The following is a 23,788-nucleotide window of genomic DNA, read 5'->3' as shown; positions in this document are numbered from 1 at the left end:
ACGTCACATGTACAGAGATTTTGGAACCAATGGCGTCTTAAGATGAAAAGGCGCGAGACTCCAATACTTGCAGATCGGGGGATTCGACGTGCAATGGAGAACACTGACATGGAGCCATAACTAATCCAGCGACTATACCATTGAGGCACCGCATATCGGGAGTTTTGTGCTTACTAAAGAAGTGCCGCAATATGAAAAACAATCCAAGGTACTGTAACTGTAAGCTTTACGACTAAAAAGCTTGTTGCACGGCACTGATTTAGGTGAATTGTTTATCACGTCTAAAATACTGCCACTGCTTTCCGTTTTTAATAAGAAACGTCTTTAGTACAAGAGCACATTTTGAGCGCACTGACGGTTTCTGAAGTATTGCGCACGTCCTCTGCCTTTGCATAAATAAAAGACATGTCTGCTGGTTTATGCTATACCCGCTTCGGCATGATGCTGAGTAACACTATCTATGAATCTTTCCGTTTCTAATAAGAAACTTTTTCTCTATAAGGGCACATTTCCAGCACACTGACTTTTTTCAAAATACCGCGCATGTTCTCTGCCTCTGTATAAACACAAGATATACCTGCTGGTCTGTTACATCTGTTCCAGCTTGATGCTGACCAACACTATCCACTAATTTTTGCACTATGGAAGGTGTAAGCATGATAAATGCCATCATTAAGTTTCACAAATGAGGCCTAGAAATAGATGATAACTCCAACACATCTTAACTATATAGATATCAACCGGTCACTGCTCTTTTCTTCTTTTTGACTCCCATATAACTCAGATTTGACGAATTATGACTTAACCTTTACGACACACAAAGAGATATAGGAACACCACGGTATTCCCACATGAGAACTACAAAACGGTATGTCATGACCTGAATTACATTTAATCAAGTTAATATACCCAATAGGTAATTTGTTTCAGCCACTTATCAGTTTTTTTTTTAAATTACTGTCTCATTTATGCAGGCATCTAAAAGTCCTACCATCTTAAAATCTCACCCTGATGAAGACCTTCGCGTGAAAGAGTGTTTTTTGGTCCCAACAATAAAAGGTTGAAACGCGTTGGCTTATGACAGTGAGAGGTTCACACCTACCAAACTTGGAGACATCCCTGCATATCATGCATATTTGAGCAGACTAGTTGATGGTCTGGAATTAGAGTTTATCATTAAAGTATTGACCTCTCCAGGACCCAAGTTAAGAAATAATTGAGGACCAAATAATATAATGTCCCAATTACACGTTTAAAATGTAGGACTGTCGATTGTTGTCAATATGAAATGTGCACCGGCACTGTCATAACCTGGGGGATAGTCTATTTGTTTTTTGTCTAATCAATCATGTTCTAGTTATGTTTGTAATGTAACAAGTGTACCTGTGTTTTTGTATTTATGTGCAAAAAATCTGCTCTGTTTCACAATAGAAGGGGGCATATGTCTTTAAATATTATGTGATGGAAACCTCTTCTTTGCATTTTATGAAATACTGAATAATTCCATAAATAAATGGTAGCCCAGGGTTAATTGAGGTAACCACTGAGACCTAAAGAATAACTGAGTAATGGTGTTAGAGGTTTATTGTTGTGTATATATTGTTGTCACATGGTGGCGCTGTCACAATAGTTGGTCATTCATTCAATATTCATTAAAAACAACCAATACCAGACAAGCCATTCTTATAGCTTTGGAGGTGTTGAACAGTCTGAATTTTCACACTTGTAGCAGTGTAATGGGTAGTAGTTGTGTAGGTGCTGTCATTGGCAACCCTGGCAAAGGCATTGGGCGGTGCAAGCTGTGGTGGCCTCCTGACGAGGGCCCTGGTACTTATGTTTTTTTACAAATTGAGCACTGCCTCTAAGGCATCCCGTTGTTAAAAAGCAGCATCAAATATTCACTTACAAAATAAAAGAACCTACTTGAGATTAAGAAGAATGTTAAACTGGTTGATACTCATTCATATGTAGTGGCAGCAGGTATCTATTTCATTAAAAAAAATGTTTCAACACGATTTGCAGGTTCTGAGGTAGCTATCATTCTGTTTAGCTCTCCTACTTCCCCATCGTTCTACATGGTACAAGGAGCACTGGCAGCTGGTAAACTTTGAAAACGGTGGGTTGTAAATACCCAACAGGAAGTGGATTGAGCAAGCAAGAAAAAAAGAGTGTGCCTAACTTTTTTCATAGAGTGTGTCGGGTTCATGGGTTTCTCCACCACTGAGAATGTGGTCTAAGTAGCTCATTGTGCTGTGTAATTTAATGTAAATTTGCTAAATGTTGATTCTATCCGAAGAGGGATTAATGCTATATTCAAATATGTTTATGGTGTGCCAGGAAAACATTACACTCTCCAGGGGCGTTTGTCGTTCGCCATTTTCAGGAGGATGAAAGCAAACAACACACACATTAAGTAACCACAGTAACAGACACACTAATAATAGGTGCTATCAGCAAGCCAATTGAATTCATACATTAGCACTGAAATATTAGATTACCAATAAGTAAAAATTACAAATATTTTGATAATTAACAGACACTTTTCTTGTTAAATAAGTTAATTTCCTGAAAGCAAAAGCTTGTCTTTTTCATGTACAGACTTACCAGTTTTTTAATTACATTAAATACATATTTAATTCCAAATTCCAGGTTGATATGTCTACCAAGTGCTCGCAAGTACTAGTCTCACATATAGAGAGGTTCTATGTTTCACTTTCATTTATCATCAAATATGACACGGGATTCAATCACTATTACAGCGTGGATACTAAGAGCTATGCCAAGAGTGTGCACAGCATATTATACATTAGCACCATAACGCAAGGATCACAACTATGCCTGGGAGAGGAACAACATTTCAGGAACCATTACAATGTGTCAAGAATTGGTACCTTTACAAAAGGACTTCCAATATGTAGACATATACACTATTATTTTGATAGTCCCCACGCTATGTCAAGGACTGGCACCAATATATATGGTCCCCCATTATGCCTAGAGTAGACCTAATTGTGTTAAGAATGTCCACAAAATATCAAGAATGGTCACCATTTTGCCAAGTTTCCTATTAGAATGGATAGCCACAGGTATACCAAAAATTCCCACCATATATTATTAGTGGCAGTATTTTGCTGGATATGGTTACAGTGGACAATATAAGGCAATTGTGAGAAGTTGGCCTGGTATATGCTGGTCACTAGTTAAAGTGGCCACCTTGCACCAGTACAATTCGACTCTTATGGTGGATAGGTTTAAGACAACCTCTTTTAAAGAAAGCTATCCTAGTGGTAGCTGTGGAGAGCAGCCTTCAGGCTAAGTCTTTAGAGGAATGTAAAGCAGCTTGTTTTACCTTATAATCTCTTGAATCACCAAATGAAAGGACACCACACAGGTATATATATAAAATATGTATGTATTTATTACTAGACTCTACTAATCTCTTTATGAGATTAGAAGTCAAGGACATATGCACAAATCAACGTTTCACAACAAATTAAGCACTTATATGGCTGGGGCCCTAGGGGCGTACCAGACCATATACTAAAAAAGAGGTATAAGAATATCGACTTGCGAAGACACAAGGCCTAGGGCCTTCAGAAGCGCTGGGGCCTCACTAATCCACCCAAGGCATGTAAGTAAAGGACCCACGGGAGACGCATGCAGTGTGAGAACACAGCCGCGGATCCCAATAGACTTCAATGGAGCAAGTCACGGTTGGAATTTTAAAGTTTTAGGATACTTCGGGAGAGTCTACAAGCAAGTCACTTACAGGGTAAGTAGTTCTAGTGCCAACACACACAGGAGCACCTTAGGCTGGATTCAGAAGAAGGAAGACCTGAAAGCAGAGGAGACAGTGTTCAAAGTCACTTGCCAGTGACCCGGGGCCAGGAAGCTGGATGCCCACAGTAGTCGGGTGATTTCAGGTGATCACGGGTGTCTTGACTCTTCAGCCACGAGGTCCAGGAGGTGTCGACGACAACCAGGAGCTGGATTTGGCGTGTCCCACTAAGTCTGCAGCTTACTGAGGTGTCGGTAACCGGATTGGAGCCAACAAGCCTTGGCAACAGCAAGTCTTGTGGAAAGTGAAGAAAGCCAGTGGTGCAGACCAGCCAGGTCTCAGGGACTCACCCAGCGAGGAGAAGTCAGGGCAGGTCTGGAGCAACCAGAGGAGCTCTTTGGTTCTGTAGAAAAGTCCTCTGGGGACCCACAAGCCAACTGGCAAGGGATCGCAAAGACGCCTCAGGAGGATTCACTCAACAGGAGCCCACGGTCACTCGGGATGAGGTAGGCCTCTGATTTTAGGTGAAAATTCTGCTGGAGGTTGAAACCACACGTGGTCCAATGCACAAGCTCATAGAACGTCGTGAAGGGGTTGCACTTGACAATAGTGCACTGTACCCGGGTATTGCTGTTCCTCGTCACTCGTGGGATCCACTTGCCTCAGCTTCGCTGGGGACTCACGATGGCCGTAGGGAAGTCAGAAAATCCACTTCCGGGGCTGCAGGGACTTCGGACTCCGGCGGGAGCGGGAAAGTTTGCGACCGATGATGCAAAGTTTTGGTGCCTGCCAAGCAGGGGAGTCACTCCTTGACTCCAAGGGAGATTCTTCAGTCTTCCAAAGGTAGTGGAACGTCGAAGGTCCATGATTCTTCTTCAGAGCATCGTCCAGGGATATCTAGTTTGCAATGGCAAGGGTTCCCTAACTTATACTACAAGGAAGGGAGGGACTAGCTCTATGACCACTCCTATGGGAGGGTCAGGAGAGTGGGTGGCTACACCCACTTCCCTTTGTCCAGTTTCGTGCCAGAGCAGGGGCTGGTAGCCCCTGAACCGGTTTGAGCTGGCATATGCACAGAGGAGCCTACTGCTCCCCCAGTGCAGGACTTCAAAGCACTCTAGGAGTGCACCCATCTAGCACCAATACACTAAGGGGCACATGCATCAAAGGTTTTTGCGATCGCAAACGGTGAGATTCACAAAAATCGGCCGTTTGCGATCGCAAATTAGCATTTGGAGATGCATGAAAGTGTTTCCTAAGCGCAATTTAAGAATTCGCAATCATTTGTGAATTCCTAAATTGCGAGTGCATTTAAGCAATCGCAATTTGCGATTCCTTAAATGGAATGCTAGAAGCACTTACAAATAGCGATTTTGCTATTTGAGACCGCAAATTAAAGACAAATCAAACTTGTCTGTAATTTGCAAAAACTTTGAAAAATGCACTAAAATGCATGTTTTAAAGTTTTAAGTTACACACACATATGCCCTTGGGGCATGTGTGTGCGCAACATGGGTGCACATCACAATTTCAGGGGTGCAACAGGGTGTCATTTTGACACCCTTGCACCCTTGAAATTGCATGAGCAATTTGCGGGTACCTACTGGTACTCGCAAATTGCACATGCAATCTCCCATTCATTCCTATGGGCCTGTAGGCCCATAGAAATGAATAGGAGGGCAATTTGCGAGTCGCAATTAAGGAATGATTAGGAATCGCTATTTTTATAGCGATTCCTACATGCATAGGCTTTTGCGATTCCTTAATTGCGATTCCTTAATAATCGCAATTAAGGAATCGCAAAAGCCTTCCTTGACGCATGTGCCAGTAAATCCTGTCTGGAAGGTGGTTACACCTCCCTGTGACAAGATGCCTATTGTTGGGCCTCCTTCACTACGAATTGCGGTCAGCAGCAGGAGGGCAGCTCAGTGTCTGTGCTGGTGGCATCCATTTTGTGATGCCAGGGCTCTTCAGGATTCTACCATGTTTCCACAGTGGGTACATGTCTATCCCTCTAGAAGGGTGGGATCATACTCCCACACCAGTTACTGCTGTGGGGGTATGGTTCCAAAGCGCTTGACACCAAACACAACATGTTTTGATGCAGCCATCCCAAAGTTAGCATTTACCGCTAGGTTATAATGCACTTAAGAGTATATGGTTTAACCGCATCCACACACAACCACAGAGAATGGACTCTGAGAGCTCCAGAGGGGCCCTGCTCAGGCAGAGGCACCCCCTCACATGGAAACCAAGCACCCTGCCCTGAGGATTAATAGGGCCTACCCTAGGGGTGACTGATAGGTTTATATGTGTGTGTAAGCTGAGATATAGGGAACCTATATCTCTGTGAGGAGTGCTAACACTACCTCACCCAGGCTACAGTAGCAGGCCTGTGGTGTCAGATTTAGTCTGCTTCCCAGGGGTGGCATAATACATGCTTCAGCCCCTGGTAGGCCTGTGAAGTACCTATGCCCTTGGTACCTAAGGTACCATATACTAGGGGCTCATAAGGTACCACAGTATCCAATCACTAGTGCATCTAATATGCACTCCAAGTTGTTTAGAGAGAACAGAAAGGCTGGGGCCCTGATTAGCAGGGTCCCAGCCAAACTATAGCCAGAAACCAGTGCAAACATCAGAAAAAAAGTGGGGGCACAATAAGTGCAGATTCTACTCTCCTACAGCAAAGTTGTAAAAAAAAGTTTATTTTGGATACAAACATCTATAAGACACCCAGCAGATATTAACCAGGTGCATGCTGTTGGGCACCTATTCATAAAAAGGGTGATAAAGATAATCCCCAGAACTATAGACCTATCTCATTGCTGGATACTACGGCAAAGCTCATGTAGAGCTTAATGATAAATAGGTTGGAAGAGTAGGCAAATGAAAAGAATATTTTGATGCAGGAGTAATATAGTTTTCAGAGATCAGTGCCTCTATCTCACTCTGATAATTGACAAATATACTAGAGCTAAGTCAGGCCAGATCTTTATGGCATTTATGGACATAAGCGCAGCATTCGACTGCGTGACCCACTCCCAACTTTGGGATGTAATGGAGTAGATGGGGGTGGACTCTGTAATAACTACTTTCATCCATCAACTGTATTCTTATGCCACTGCACGCGTCAGATATGGCAATAACAGGGAGTGCACACGCTCATTTAAGATCCAAAGGGAGGTTAGGCAGGGGTGCGTCCTTGCTCCATTTCTATTTTCTTTATATACTAATGGTGTTGAGGCAGCCCTTGCAGTAGCAACTCCAGATGTCCCTGTTTTTTAATCTTTAACTGTACCGATACTTGCATACGCAGATGATGCAGTATTAATCGCCAGAACGGGGGTGGCTCTTCAACGACTAATAAATGACTATGCCTCTTTTATATCCTCATTCGGATTGAGGGTTAGTGAAAATAAGTCCTTTATTCTCATAGCAGGGGCTCCAGTGTCAAAAAGAATACCATACTTTGAGATAGACTCACAGAGATTAGAGGTGGTACATTCCTTCCCATACCTAGGGGTCCACTTTGATAAAAAACAATCTTAGACAAATATGGTAAATGGCAGAGCCCTAGTGATGGAGAGGAGTATGGAAGCCATCATGGTTTTTGCCAAAAGGTTGGGTTAAAAACCTCTTACAACAATAAAGAAGGTATATCAAGCAAAGACATTACCAGCAGCATCTTACGTGGCAGGTGTCTGGAGTACGCTCCCTGTAACTCAACTTCAAATTTTGGAGGATATATTTTAGAAGAAAGTACTTTCCCTCTCCAGCTCGTGCTCAAACTATATTTATCATATTGAATTGAGTCTACCATAGGTGACAGATATTATCAAGATCATACCTGTACTTCTGTGGCATTCTATATGGCATAGGGACACAGTAAAATTAACCCAGACTATAATAATTCTGGATAACACACAAAAAATCCCTTGGCTCCAGTCCGGGAGATTAACTTTGACTGCACTGGGGTTGGAGGAAATATTTACTACTCCCAATACGTGTAAAAAGAATTCTAAGCAAAAACTGAAGTCTAGCCTTCTTTCTAAGGTGACCCACGAGCACCAAGAAGTTAATTGTTTAAAGAAATCAGTGATGTTGTACCATCTGGCACTGACGATTTTAGAGGGGGACTACTCATACTTAGAGAGTATAGTAAACTCACAGCAAAGATAAACTATGATGAGATTCCATCTGAATCTAATCCCACTGATGTTGGGTTTCCCTGCAAAGAGAGGTTCGGACGTATGGACCTGTCGCTTTGCCCATGCAATAAGGGTTTGGAGCAGTCAGATCTACATATACTTCTTTTCGGTGCCCTTTACGAGAAGGAACAATGTCGTTCTTTACTCAAATTTAAAAAAACGTAAAATTAGGCAATGTCGCCCCATAAGATATCTAAAGAAACTTCCTGACACATTTACATTCTTTTCAATAGCTATTTTTTTATTGGTTTGTCTAAGGAGGAAGAAAGCTAATGACCTTAGCACCCATGAAGAGTGATTAGGCTATATTTATATTCCCTATAATCGATACACTTAGGTTGTATATGACAAAGGTCTGATGGTGTTGATTCTTTTTTTGTAATTATTCCCTATTTTTCTTGTCATTTATGGGTTTTTTCTTCTTTTTCTTATGGGATATTTATTAGTTTTAATTGGTCTTTACTCGATCTATTAACTTTTTAGGATGTTTGAATAAACTTACTCCAAAAATGTATTTATGAAATCAACTTGAGTACTTTGTAATTGGTTTTAGTCGCAACTGAATGTAACTAGTGGTAACTTGTTGTGGATTTTACATGTTTTTGTTTCTGTTTTCTGTACTTTTATGATTTGTACTTTTAAACGGATCGAATAAAGAAATTGATTGATTGATGCATGTTACTAATTAAGTTTGCACACATTCAAAGCAAGTAGAAATGTTAGTGAATAATTTCCACTGGACATTTGTTTGACTTATTACACAAAGTTTCCTAAAGAGAATATCATAAACTATGAAGAACAGTAGTTTTTTAAACTTAGGGTAGTCAGTGAGAACTTAGCATGGACTTCCTTATGGCCTGCTGATCACCTTTATCCACTGTCAAAATGTGGTAGGTCTTCTGTTCTGCAATTGACAAGTGTATTATAGTCGCCACACTGCTCATACTGATGGACAGAACATATACCAGGTTGACATGGAGTACCCTGTGTGGAAAAATGTTAAAGGCTTGGCTTGATTATGAAGTGCTTGAGAGGGAACTTATGTATACTACACAAAAACAACCCTGATTGCCCACAAAAATGGGAGTAAGTGTGATACGTCAAACAAATGTCCTGTGGGAATTATACAGTAACATTTTTACTTGCTTTGAAAGTGTGCAAACTCAATTAGTAACTCGTATCATAACCAATGTTATAGAAAAGGGGTACAGAACACAATATCTTGTATGATGATTGTTTTCACTTTTTTACTATAAGATATGAAAACAAACATCATACAAGATATTGTGTCCTGTACCCTTTTCCAATCACATTAGTTGTGATACAAGTTAGTAATTGAGTTTTCACACTGCAAGGTAAAAGTGGAAGTGTCAGTGAACGAGTCTCACTGGACATTTGTTTGGCTTATTTTTTTAGGGAACTTAGGCAGTATTCCCAAGCATGTTTGCCTTAGTTTTAACGGAACTACGCTGAGTTCTGCAAGCGGTGGAGTGCATTACCTCACGTCATTCGTACTGATTTTTAGTGCAGGGTGTTTGTCACTCGCTGTAAAATCAGTGTGAACGGCATCATGCGCAGTGCAAGAGGGTGCTGCATCTTTCTGCCGCTCGAGTAGAAGTTCTACTCGAGTCGCAGCTTCCTCAACGCAAACGGAAGGTTTCTCAACGTAAGTGGTAGCAACCATCTGCATCTGTCCTGGTTGAGAAATCTTGCCAGGAAACAGTCTGACATTTGATTTTCCTCGCTTGCGCTCGCCAACTTACCATAGGTGAGCGCGAGCAAGGAAAAAACTATAGTGTAGCAGAAAGCCCACTAAGCACCAGAGATATGTTTATGGGAGTGTCAGGGAGCAGCCCTCTAGACAACGGTTGGTCAACTTTTTTGTTTGTGAACACATTTTGGCAGATGTTTTAAGCTGAATTTGAGGTTTGGTTGGAATCTGTTTAAAAAAATGTTGAGGACTCCATGCAAGCCACCCCTCCTTGGACTTCCTGGTATGTCTACTTTTCGGAAATGTCATGGGTTGGTAGGTTTCCCTAGATGGTCACTGAGCCCAGGACCAAAAACGCAGGTGCCACTGGTGCCCCCTAGCAAAACCAGGTCATTTTGCGATAAATAATTTTGATGCCCCAACAATATGTTTTGGGCCCACACACACAAGTGAGGTAGCATTTTTATCAGGAGACCTGGAGAACACTGGGTGGTATGAAATGTGTGCCGACCTGGTGATGCCACTACTTTCCCACACAGAAATGTGAGTAAAATGTGATCTTTTAACTCAATTTGAGGTTTGCATTGGATTCTGGGTAGGAAAATGTTGGGGGATCCACACAAGTCATACCTCTCTGGATTTCCCAGGGTGTCTAGTTTCCAGAAATGTCTGGGCATGCTAGGTTTCCTTAGATGGCTGCTGAGACTGGATCCAAAAACGCAGGTCCACCCACACAAGTGAGGTAGAATTTTTATCGGGAGACATGGGGGAACTCTGGCTGGTAGGAAGCTTGAGCCTGACTCCAGATTCCAGGACTTTTCCTCATAGAAATTCAAGGAAAAGTTTGAACTTTGCAGAGGATTCTTGGTACAAAATCTGTTAAGAGCCACGCAAGTCACCCCACCCTGTACTCCCCCGGCTGTCAAGCTTTCAAAAATGTGCTGCTTTGGTAGGTGCCAGGTGAGCTGGGGCCCAAAATACACAGCTACCCACATTGCAAAATACATATTGTTTTTCAATGGACAAATGCTATGAGGCCTCACAGAAATGCAAGGTAAATGTGTTTTTAAGGCAAAATATGAGATTTACAGGGGATTCTGGGTAAAAAGAAACTGGTGACAGCAGTGCACGTCAGCACACCCTGGATACCCCTAGCTGTCTAGTTTTCAAATATGTACAAGTTGACTAGGTTTCTATGGGTGTCAGCTGAGCTACATTCCAAAATCTAGAGCTACCCACATCAGAAAAAAGGACCAGTTTTTGCTGGAAAATGCAAATGTCCATGTTGTGTATGGGCCGTTTCCTGTCGAGGGCACTGGGCCTGCCCACACAAGTGGTGGTATCATTTTTATCGGGAAACTTAGGGAAATGCTGGGTGGACAGAAATTTGTGGTTTCCCTCAGAGTCTAGAAATGTCCATCACTGAAATGTGAGAAAAATATGTGTATTTAGTCAAAGCTTGAAGTTTGCAAGGGATTCTGGATAACAAAACGTGGTGAAAGCCATGCAAGTCTGCCCACCCTGGATACCCCTAGCTGTATAGTTTTCAAAATTGTACAGGTTTGCTAGGTTTCAAAGGTGCCGGCTGTACAAGGGTCCAAAATCTAGAGCTACTCACATTTGATAAAAGCCTCTGTTATCGGTGGAAAAATGTGATGCGTCCATGTTGCTTTTTGGGCCGTATCCTGTCACAGGCACTAGGCCTTCCCATACAAGTAAGGTACTATTCTTTATCGGAAGACGTGGACGAATGCCAGGTGGATAGAAGTTCCTTTTTCCCCACAGAATCAAGAACTTTCCATCACAGAAATGTTTAATGTTTACAAGGGATTCTGCATGAAAAAATCATGGTGAGAGCCATGCAAGTGAGCCCACCCTGGATACCCCTAGGTGTCTAGTTAAAAAAAAAATATAGGTTGGCTAGGTTACATAGGTGCCGCTAAACTAGGGTCCACAATCTTGAGCTACGCAGATTAGAAAAAAAGAGCTAATTCTCGGTAGAAAAATGTGCTGCGTCCATGTTGCGTTCTGGGCCATTTCCTGTAATGGGAACTAGGCCTACTCATACAAGTGAGGAACCATTTTTATTGGGAGACATGTGGAAATGACGGGAGGAAGGAAGTTTATGGCTCCCTGCAGATTCCAGAACTTCTCATCACAGAAATTTGAGAAAAATTAGTTTTTTTGGTGAAAGTGTGAGGTTTGCAAGAGATTCTGGGGTAAAAAAACATGGTGAGAACTACGCAAGCCAGTCCACACTTGATACCCCTCATGTCTAGTTATAAAAAATGTACAGGTTGGCTAGGATTCCTGAGGTGTTGGCTCAGCTAGGGTCCAAAATCTAGTGCTACCCTCATTGGAAAAAAGGGCCAGCTTTTGATGGAAAAATGGAATGCATCGATGTTGTATTATGGGCTGTTTCCCGTCGCGGGAACTAGGTCTACCCACACAAGTGAGGTACCAATTTTTTGAAACACGTTTGAGAGCATAGAATAATGCAACATTTGTTATTACCTATTGGATTTCTCTTAAATATTCCTTTCAAATGTAAGCCAGTGTATTACAGAGATGACATTTTGAAACATACCCTCCAAATCATACGTTGGTATGGGAACTCACAGATTCAGAGATGTGGAAATAACCACTGCTCCTAAACTCTATATCTTGGACCCATTTCCGAAATACTTATGTTCCATAGATACCCATTTTTCACTCTGCCTATTTTGCTATAAGAATTGGTCTATACTCGATACTCAATGAAAAACCATTGTACGGTGCAGATCAGTTGCTGGCTCTGAGTACCTTGGCTACTTTGAGAACCTACAAACCCTATATATTCCAGCAACTTTCAGGGACTAGCAGATATAATAGAATATTGCTTTTGTCAATCGGTCATCATGACAAAAAGTTACAGGTGGAAATATTTTTACATATGCCCTTTTTTCCTACTCATTTTCAATATTTCTTTCTTTCAACAGTTATTTTCCTTAGCAAAACCTTGATGGATCTATACATATGACCCCTTGCTGCATTCGGAATTTTGTTTACTTTGCATAAATCTATAGCTTTTCCACATCATTCATGGGTTTTATACTGGTTTCCACCACAAACTGGAAGTAGGTTGAGACCTCTTAGAAAAATACCACAACTGTGACACAGAAATTTGTTTTTGGGTTATACTATGCATTTTCCTGAAAGCTGGGAATATGAGAACTTTGGTATAGCAAACATTTTGTGGATGTCAATTTTAGGGAAAAACCAGACACTTTTATCTGGTGCACATTTTCTCTATTTTTCTCAAAAAAACTCAAAATATTGTATTTTGCCTCTTTTCACGGTCCCCTCCAGGGTAATCCACAAACCCTAGGTGCCTTTATAATCTCCAGAAAGTTGGGAAAAAACGAAGCAACTTTTTGTGTGGATATCTTATTAGAAAAAAAAATTATGGAACACTAATTGTGCGAACTACCACAAATATCTGAAAAAAGGACTCAGCACTGGGGGAAAAGGCTCTGCAGCTAAGGGGTTAAATCCAATGGCACTTGTAATATGGTTGTTGAGATATCTGTCAAGTTTGTGATGGAGTAAATCATCCGCCGGATTCTACATCATATCCATAGTAATTTGCAGCTGGTGGATAGAACCAGGGGGCATTTTTACAAGCCCCTAGCACCACCAGAGCATCACTTTCTTTTACACTCCAGTGGTGCTCTATGCTAGCCCATACTTACAAGGCCACGCTAAGTCACTTTGCATGCCTTAACATAGCCTCGCAAATATGGCCCTCTACAATGCAGTTTTCTGCGGCCAAGGGGCGTGGTATCGGTGTTGCTGTGGGTGTTCCCAGCAACATCCATGGTTTTTGACACTGCTCCAGATTTACAAGGATCTCTAAATCTGAGGCAGCTCCAAAAACTAAAGTCTTACATAAGGAGGCGTTATTTGGCAAAATACTTTAATTCTCCTCGTTTTTTTGTTCTTTCGGTAGGAGAGTAGGATCTGCTTCACATGGTTACCCACACTTTTTGCTGGTGTTTCACAGTTTTTTTACTTTAGTCTGGCTGGGACCCTGCTATTCAGCGCCCCAGCCTAGCTGCTTCCTCTCTAAATTGATTCCATGTACCTTAGGTACACTCCAGATTGGATTCTGGGGTACCCTTGTGAGTCCCTAGTATGTGGTATACTATGTACCCAGAGCATAGGTACCTCAGAGGCCTACCAGGGGCTGAAGCATGTGTTATGCCACTCCTGGAAAGCCCTCCAAAATGACACCACAGGTCTGCTACTGCAGCTTGTGTAAGGTGGTGCATGCACCCCTTACTGAGGTATAGGTTCACTATACCTCACCTATCACTGCACATACAAACCAATCAGTCACCTCTATGGCAGGCCTTATCAATCCTGAAGGCAGGGTGCTTGGTTATATGTGAGAGGGTGCCCAGGCATGAGCTGAGCACCTCTGCAGCCTTCAGAATCTCTTCTCCGGGGTTGTCAGTGGTGCAGCCTGACCATATACTCTTAAGTGCATTATAACCAAACGGTAAATGCTAACTTTGGACTGGCTGCACGGAAACATGTTGTGTTTGGTGTCAATCATACCCCCACACCAGTAACTGGTGTGGGAGTATGATTCCACCCTTCTAGAGGGAGGGACATGGCAGTACTGGTATACCCGGTAGAAACTTAACAGAATCCTGGCATCACAAAATGGATGCTGCAGCCAGAGACACGGGTCTGGCCTCCTGCTGCTGACCGAAACTCCGGCAGGGGAGGCCTGGACAATAGGTTTCCTGTCACAGGGAGGTGTAACCACCTCCCAGACAGGCTGATGTGTATTGGGGCTGGGTGGGAGCACTCTCAGAGTGCTTTGAAGTTCTGCACTGGGGGCACATTTGGTGTCCCTGTGCATAGTCCAGCTCAAACCGGTTCAGGGGCTTCCAACCCCTGCTCTGGTGCGAAACTGGACAAAGGAAATGGGTGCAGCCACCCCTCTTTCCAAACCCTCCCATAGGTGGGTCCCTAGAGTAAGTCCAACCCCTTCCTTAGGTATAAGTAAGGAACCCCTGGCAACAGGAATTTAGATGTCCCTGGACAAAACTCTGAAGCTGAATCCTGAAACTTGGACGCTCTACTAAAGACTGGAGGACTGAAGAAATCTCCCTTGGGGCCAAGGAGTGACTCCCCTGCTTGGCAGGCACCAATGAAGCATTTTGCCGGTTTGCATCTCTGAAGCTCCCGCCAGACTCTGAAGTATTTGCAGCTTAGGAAGAGTATTTTCAGACATCTCAGAGGCCAACCCGAGTCCCCAGCAAAGCTGAGACCCACAGCCCTCGTGAGTAGCGTGGAACCCGAACTCCTGGTCACCGTGCACATTTGCAAGTGCATTAACTTCTCGATGTCTCTTGAAGTCATGCTTGGGGTTACTTGTTGCCCCCACCTCGAGCAGAGAATCCACTGAGGATTGTTGGCCTAGTCACCCCGAGTGACCCGTGGGCCGCCATTTTGTGTTTCCTCTCTAGGCTCCTTCGCGATTCCTGGTCCGTCGACTGGTGGGTCCCTGAGAAGGCAACTTTGATTTTCCTTGGGCTTTCCTATTTGCTCCAGATGTGCCCTGACTTACCACCACGTGGTGAGTTCCTCAGACCTTGCTGGTCTGCACCGAAGCATCTTTCTCCTTTCTGCCTAGGTTGCTGTTGCCAAGGCTTGTTGTGTCCAATCCGGGCACCAATGCTGCAGCACTCGACATCCATTGTGGGACAGCTCCAATCCAGCTCCTGGTTGTCCTCGACGCCTCCGGGTCCTCGTGGCTGAAGAGTCAAGCTTCACCTTCTTCACCTGAAACACCCGACATCGGTGGGCATTTGTCTATCGTGCCCCTGATCACTGACAAGTGACCCAGACTCTGTCCCCTCTGCTTTCAGGTTCTTCACATCTTCGATCCAGGCTTGGATCCCTTCGGACACTTTGCATCTTCCCGGCAGCAGCACTTCTTTGTCAGCTCCCATTGAAACGATGACGCGACCCGACACCATTTGACACCTATGCACCCGGCTTCCCTGGGTGAGGTAAGACGAGTACTCTGATGCTCCCGTGGGTGTTGACCCTAGAACTTCCTAAGTCCCAAAGGGTTTGGTCCTGACACATTTCTAAGTGTCCCTAATCTTTAAAAATCTAACCGTGACTTTCCCCATAGAAGCTACTGGGAGCTCGCGGCTGTGTTCTCACACTGCACACGGCCCCCATGGGTCCTCTGTGTCACTACCTTGGGTGGTTCCTTGGGTCCCAGTGATTCTACAGGCTCTAGGCCTTGTGTCTAGTTAAGTCGTGGTTCTTATACCACTATTTTAGTATATGGTTTGGCTCGCCCCTAGGGCCTGACGTGTATTTGAGCTATTTTACTGTAAGATTTGAAGTGTAACTTATGTGTTTTGACCTCTAGCCTCATAAAGAGACTAGGAGGGTGTGTTTAGAAATAAATACATATATTTTATATATATACCTGGTGTGGTTGTCTTTCATTTAGCCATTCAAGAGATTATATACTGGTAAAACAAGCTGCTTTACATTCCTTCAAGACTTAGCCTGAAGGCTGCTCTCCATAGCTACCACTAGGATAGCTTTCAATAAAGGTTGTCTTTAACCTATTATCAATAAGGGGTTGTTTGGACTGGTACACGGTGCCCACTATAACTAGTGGACAGCATATACGAGGCCAACTTCTCACATTTTCTATGTGTGCTGCATTCTGTGGAGCAAAACGCCATCAACTAATGTTTTTGTCTAGGAAGGTGTCCCTTCGTGCACAAACACAATCATCCCTGCAATGCAAGCACCCTTGCACCATGGAGCAATAGTGCCTGCATTAATACTAGGATAAATACTAGGCAGCTTTTTTAGCACCGGCACAGGGGTAAGCACAGGGATGCGCCATATTCTAGTTGATACAGCGCATCCCTCCGTTTTGATAATCATGCAGCTCAACTCAGCAAAATTGCTTGTGTCACTGCGTTGCACCATTTTCATGTAAATATGCCCCAGATTTTTCCAGTTTTCAAGAGCGATCTTCAATGTGTTCTTATTATTGGAAGCATAGTTCAGCTACCATTTTTGCATCAATTTTGCTGTCTTTAGTGTGGTGTTATTTCACGGATTTGAGTTGGAGAAAAACAAAAAAAACAGAAGCGCTCAATAAAAAAAAGCCAACATTATCCAATTATTGAATTTAGTGAGGTTTTCATCTAAAGTAAGCTAAGAGGTTGGAGGACTAGTCTAAAAAATAACGTTGACAAATTCTTGAGGGAAAAATACACACCCCACAGGTTTAGAAGCAGGCTAATTAATAGAGGCACCAAAAGTTCTTTTGGAGAAAATATATGTGAATCTTAAAATGAACTAGCAAGTGGTCAGTCCACACTTTGGGAATAGGTGTGCTAAACACTACAAAGACCAAAGGAGCAAAAATAAGAACAAGAGCTGAGTGGATAGGGCATGTAAATGATTATTGTAGAGTAAGACCAGAAAGAAAAGTAACGGAGACAAGGTGGGTTATCAGATGACTCAGTGCACATGTTAGAATTACCTAGTACTAATAAAGAGACATGACTGAGAAGAAGTAAGGCTAGAAGACCAGCCAGCAAATTACAAAATCAGCCAGAAAATTACCAATCAGCCAGAAAATTACTAATCAGCCAGAAAAGTAACGAAATGTAGACAAGAGGGTGATAGATAATAACATAGAGCACTCAAAATGATATGTGTAGGTAAAACATATATAAAACATCCCATGAATTCAGCATAGGGAAAAGGATTAGGGTTGAAAATGAATAATAATTGAGGTATTTTTTTTAAATAATGTGCAGGCCACCACATTACCTGTTGGGATCGGGTAAGTGCATGATTTAAAATGGGGAGGGGGCAACCAGATGCATGATTGGTGGCCTGATAATTCAGAAGTCCATACTTCCATAATGAACAATACCTTAAAATCTGAGTTAATTAGAAACTAGTTGATCTCAAGAGCCTGCTTTACCAATGAGCATGCATTACTGAAGCACATTTCAACTAAGAGGTATTATACGCAGGTAAGTCACCAAGTTTTGAGAATCCGACCGTTTGAGGTAAAGTAAGCAAATTAGTATTGCCAAAAGTGAGGTGCTTGGACACTGACATGGAAGGAAGGAATTCCCATAATAGATTGTCTGTTGTTCACTTATCTCTCTAACAGCCTCTAAATATGAGGAGAAAAGGAGAGAGCGCAAGTAGTATGTGGATGGGTGCGGATGGGCTTGGTTTTGGTGCATCACCAGTGTGGCCTCTTCATGTGTCCCTGCACACCAAAGAATGCCCAAAATATGTGAAAGATGGTCACCATTAAGTTATGGTTCCCATTATGCCATGGTAAACCAATACATATTTCAAGAATGGCCAAATATGTTTACTACTTCACCAGTGGCACAATTATGCTAGGGATGGCCTGAATTCAATAATCAAAAATGCCAACAATATGCCAATGATTGGCCCCATAGGTTAAAGCCATAAACTTTCCAGGGTAGCCACAGCATGTCAGGGATGGGTACTATTTTACCAAGGGTAACCAAATGATTATAATGCCAACAACATGTGTGTTGGACTTGGCCCTTTTCGCAGGGTCATAGCAAAACTTTTTGCCTGTCTCCCAGCCTTTTTTCTGACATGGTGCTGCCGGTTTAAGGACTCTAGGCACTTTAGCACTGCTGTGCAGTGTAAAGCGCGTGTGCTCTCTGTGATAGAGATGGTAAGATTGGTCTACACCTGTTTGGTCTATTTTAATTTATCTGTCAGTCCCTTGTAAAGTGGTATCTCATATACCCAGGGCTAGTGAATTAAATGCTGCTGGTGGGCTTGCAGCACTGATTGTGCCACCCACCTAAGTAGCCTGTCAAACCTATCTCAGGCCTTTGCCATTGCAGGGCCTGTACGTGCAGTGTTACTGCCGCTGTGACTTGGCACCTAAAGTGTGTGCCATGTCTGTGACCCCCCCTTTTACTGCATGTCAGTCACCCTTAAGGTAGGCCCTAGCTAGCCCTATGGGCAGGGTGCATTGTTGGTAAAAGATAGGACATGTACCCTAAGTGTGTGACATGTCCTGGTAGTGAGAATCAGCCATTTTGGTTTCTCACTACTGTGGGGCTGCCCTCCCATAGGAATGCATTGGAGATTCTCTGATAAGTGTTTCAGTGGTAATTCCTGATTTGAGAGGCGCAGCTTGGTCAAGTTTGGTATGTTTGAAATAGTAATAATAAATGCTACGCAATGGTGCACGCAGATTTATTATAACTATTTTAGAAATGCCACTTTTAGAAGATGGTATTTCTGTGTGCTATTTGTCTGCCTGCCTGATGTGGATTGCATGTCTGGCTTTTGAGTGGCAGGGGCTGGTGAGGTGTGTTGCTCCAGGAGGGGCAGGGTGAGTCAGCGCTAGGCTGAATGGGACATCTGCATTTGAAGTAGTGGGAGGAGCAGTTCCCTGACCCCGAATAGGATTATGCCTGCCTATGTGAATGCTGGCTCCGCCCCCTGTGGTGTATCTGAAGACGAGCCCCCACCTGACAAAGGGGAAGAGGAGCCTTGTCAACAAAGTGCTCCAGAACCAGTTTAGTCTGGTTCGACCAAGCCCTGTGCCAGGGCAGACAAACAAAGGGAATTTGTAGTATAAAGGTAGGGGCTGTGCCCCCCATGAAAGAGTTGTTCCTGTGCTTGGGGGGGGGCTTGCTGCTGCTGGGCCTCAGGAGGAACCGCCACGAGGGACTGCCTCCCTACTGGAGGGCCCTGTGTGCTGGCCTGCCTGGGCCCAGCTTTGCCCTCTTGACCCCTTGACACCTAAGGACTTTTGGACTATAGCTCCTTGAGAGAGCTCTGCTTTTCTTTCTGCCAAAGAAGAGCATGGGCTTCGCAGTGTGGAGCTGCCACCTTTCAAGAGGGAATCCTGACGTGGGGATTCCCCCACATTCCTGCCAGGGGAAGCGGGAGCACACCCTGCGTAATTGCCGCATTCTTTTAGGCGGGAGCCTACCCCGCGCTTTTTATGCCTTTTAAAAACGTAGCGGAAGGCCACCCCGCACTCTGAAAACCACAGAGGATCAGATGGAAAGCGCCGCCGCCGAGATCGGCGAAAACAGGAAGCCAGGCGGCTGTGCCTGTCTGTGGGCGAGGCCTGCCGAATCACCTGATCAGAGCCTCACGGGCTCCCCGTCGAAGTCCCAGTCCCAGGAAGGGGGACCTGGTGAAGTGAGGCAAGGTGAAGTTGAGGCGGGGCTCCCATGTGAGTGAGGAGAGCCCCGCGTTCTGCCTAGAGTGTCCAGAGCAGCCCAATGGGTGGGGCTGCATGCGTACATTGTCAGTGCCCAGAGGATCGGGGGAGATCAAGGCACATTGCAGGTGCCTTCCTGCCAGCGGCCTGAAAGAGAGCCCCAGCAAGAGGAGCAGAGTCCACGAAGGAGCTCCGGTGAGTTGGGGTTCTTCATTGCATTTTGGGTGCCGATCGAGGTCTCAGGGAGGAGTAATTGGGGGTTCCAGAGCCCCAAAGGGGGTCATCCAACGTGTTCCGTTGTGCCAATGCTTGTTGGCGTCACACAGCTGCACTGCAGTTGCGGGCAGCCGCAACATTTGGGCACATTTATTTTGAGGAGTCCCAGAGGGGAGCTCCCAAGAGGCACAGTGGTGCCAGGGCTCATTTGCACAACAGCCCCGCCGGACAGTGGGCAGCTGCAATGTTGGGGGACATTTCTTTGTAGGTGAGGAAGGGGTGAGTTGCACCCCACACCCCAGCGCCTGTGCACACTTTGTGTTTGCTGCCAAGGCAGCCAGGGGGTCATTTGAGAGATACCCCCTAGAGTCCTGACTTTCTGGACAAAGGGCCTTTGAGCCCCAGTGTATGGCCAGTTGGCCTGGGGGTCATTTCAGTGTGCTATGCACCCTGATTGCTGCATAAGGTGTTTTATGCCCCATGTGATGCCTCATGATCATGCCTATGATTTTAATGCCTAATCTAATGTGTGTATGCTGGTGAGGCCTAATGCGTAATGTTTTTATGCTAATGAGTGAATATTACCTAGTGCCAGTTAACACAGTGTAAATGAGTGATTATGTTTCTAATGTGTTTATGATGATACAAAGGCTATTTTTGATATAATCTTGTGTAGAGTTTCTTTTTTGGTGTGTCTAGTGTGTTGCTGCTGTGTGTGTGTTGCGCAAATGCTTTAGACAATGCCTCTGGGATAAGCCTGACTGCTCGTGCCAATCTACCAAGGGGGTGAGCAGGGGTTATCTTCAGCGTGTAACTCCCTTACCCTGACTAGAGTGGTGGATTCTGACTGGCTTAGGCGCAGCCCTAGCCAACCAGAAATCCCATTTCTAACAATGTGACAACTATCATTAAGCCGCCTATAGTCTCAGTTATTCAAGGAATGATGCCCCAAATGTGTCAATAACAGCCAACACCGAACCAGCTGTAGCCTCAATTATGTGAAGAATTCTCATATGTCAAGGATGAGCACCATTATGCCAGTTATAGCCTGGCGTTTGCCAAAAATAGTCACAGAATGTCATGGACGAATAATATTATGCCAGGCCCTATGGAAACCTAGCCAACCTGCACATCTAGGAAATATCTCATTCAAAAATACAAACATATAAGCCCTCAAAGACATCCCTTCATTCAGCTATGTAAACATGCTTCAGACACACTTGCTCTTCACCAGCTCCGCATCACCCAACTAACATTCCACTGCAGATCATCCTCCAGCTCCACTCCTCATGGTCCTGTGGCTCCACTCTCATGATCCTCCTCTCCGCTTACAATCTGAAGCAGTGGGAACAGTGCAGCAGGAGTGAGAGACAGGAACTTCATAACTTCCTGCTTGCACTTGCCTTGCCCTGGTTGATGCCTTTGCCCCTGGCTGAAACTGGCAGGCAGTCTCAGCAGATCAACATAGGAGAAAGGGATTATGGTTGGTATTTACCCAATCGAGGGCTGGTGTTTGCACTGTCATTCTCATAAAAAGCTATTTTCTACTATTTTATAGATTTCCTACATACAGAAACAAACCTTTGCCATCCTCCAACCACATGCAGTGTGACTATGAGAAGCAGACATGGCCTGAGTTTAGTCCTTCGTCGTGGCTAATATGTGTACAAATTTAGCTGCAAAGTGATGGAACTCCGCCCACCATGCCCTAATGAGAAAGTGAAACCCACTTCTTATAATCATAAGTCAACTTTGCAAAGTCCACTGAAGGCTGCCATCTCCAATGAAGGAATATCCATAAACAACTTTAAGAGTGTATGCACTAAACATCATCCTCATTTTAATATATACCTCTGTAATATTTTTGGCTGTAAATGCAGCAGCCCAATTCACAAACCGTTTATGGTGTGTAAGTCATATTTACGCATGTGTAAAGTCAATAACTATGGGGTATATTTACTTAGATTTTGCGCTGTATATGCATCACAAATACAACCAAATCTACCATTTGTAGGGAAGAGAGTACAAGTACTTTAGCCCTGGTTAGCAGAGGTAAAGTGCATAGAGTCCTAATGCCAACAAAAAACGAGGTCAGCAAAAATAGGAGAGGTGAAGGCCAAATGTTTGCGGGAAGACCACCCTAAGGCTGACATGTCTAACAGTGTATCACTGGAACATCATAGGCGGATGCCTAAGAGAGTGCTAAGATGAACATGCAGTTTACAAGGAGTGCCTTCTGTTGTACAAACTTTATTTATAACATTTTAGGAAACATATATTAATATTTACCAGTAAATATGAATGGTGGTGTCCGCTGACATTTTATTAAAGCTTTTAGTATGTTCAGTATTTTTCACTTACTTTCTTTCCTTCTCCAGCGTTATCTGTGTCTCTTCTAGATACAACTGTAGATCGGATGGTTTTAATGGTTCACTCTCCTGTGCTCTACTAATCTTGTCCACGATTGGTCGTGGTTTCCCAACATGAGCACCAAAAAAGTGAAAATGTTCAGAATTCTGTGTGATATCCAAGTTTTCTCTTAATGGCTTTTCGATAATGTCCACAACCTGGAGATGAAGCATAAAAGAATGCAAAATGTACTATACTATATAAACAATTATACCACCATCATCAATTGAGAAAACAGAATGACTGCCGAAACTCAAGCTGAACATTTTCATCTCTAAAATGTTCCTTTCAATGTAAGTTGAGGACTAAGGCCTATATGTTTTGGCTCACTCCTCCTATGCCTTTTCTTTAAAGTGAACGCGCCAACACCCTAGATATGCATTGGTAAAATGAATGAGTTCATGCTTATGAGTCTGCTGTTGAAAAGCTGTGCGTTTACAGTTCTATTAAAAGTTCATGGAGGTCCAACATGTATTCTGGTAATATCAGCAAATGCACAACTTTAAAAGCAGATGTGGGAAATTAACAACCTTTCTGTTCTGTGTCTCTGCTTGTGGCTATGCTGTGTCTCCCAGCATGGTGAGCTCAATTGTCCAACAGTCATGCTGTATTAAATCTCTTTGGCAGAACAGAATACTTACTTTTGTAATTAGCTCTTATTGGCAGTTTGGATCTAAGACAAGTTTTCAAAATACAAACATGGTGCCTGGCACATGGTGCATGGATGCTTCAAAATATCAATTTTTCTTTTGTGGCTAGTGTGGATGTTTGAAAATATTCCTCTTCCTATTGTGGCGCCTGCACGGTGGTCGTATTGTAATTGGGCTGTAGGGATCACCTACTCCTTGTCGGACGGTCCAGCACATGAAATGATGGTGGTCAGAGGCTCGTCTGACCGCCTTCATAATGAGGCCCATGGAGTCAATGGCTTTTGAAGAGTTGGCACAAAGTGAACCGCACAATCTTGAGGGCTTCGTACAGATTGTCTGTTCCAATTGCTGCACCACCAGAAGCGATGCAAAATAACCTAGAGATATGCTGAAAATCGTGCCTGCCACAATCAAAATATGCACCCTCAAATGAATCATCTTAGTTATGAAAATGCCAGCCTGTGTCTTGCCAAGTGCCTTACCTGGACAGAAGATCACCTGCCACAACTCGGTAGTCTGCTTATT

General features: G+C 43.7%; 1 protein-coding gene across 3 annotated transcripts in view; it reads right to left on the bottom strand.

Moving 5' to 3' along the window:
* The window catches only part of CCDC102B (coiled-coil domain containing 102B), a 408,868-nt gene that overhangs the window by 102,536 nt on the left and 282,544 nt on the right, over positions 1-23,788 (bottom strand). For all 3 annotated transcript variants that reach the window (XM_085604165.1, XM_085604166.1, XM_085604167.1), the window contains one exon: positions 22,566-22,771. In XM_085604165.1, the coding sequence (XP_085460291.1) occupies positions 22,566-22,771 (206 nt within the window). The remainder of the gene's footprint in view (positions 1-22,565; positions 22,772-23,788) is intronic.

Source organism: Triturus cristatus, chromosome 5_1, assembly GCF_964204655.1.
Source record: "Triturus cristatus chromosome 5_1, aTriCri1.1, whole genome shotgun sequence".
Lineage (NCBI taxonomy): Eukaryota > Metazoa > Chordata > Amphibia > Caudata > Salamandridae > Triturus > Triturus cristatus.
Note: the sequence above shows the minus strand (reverse complement) of the source record. Positions and strands in the feature narration are given on the sequence as shown.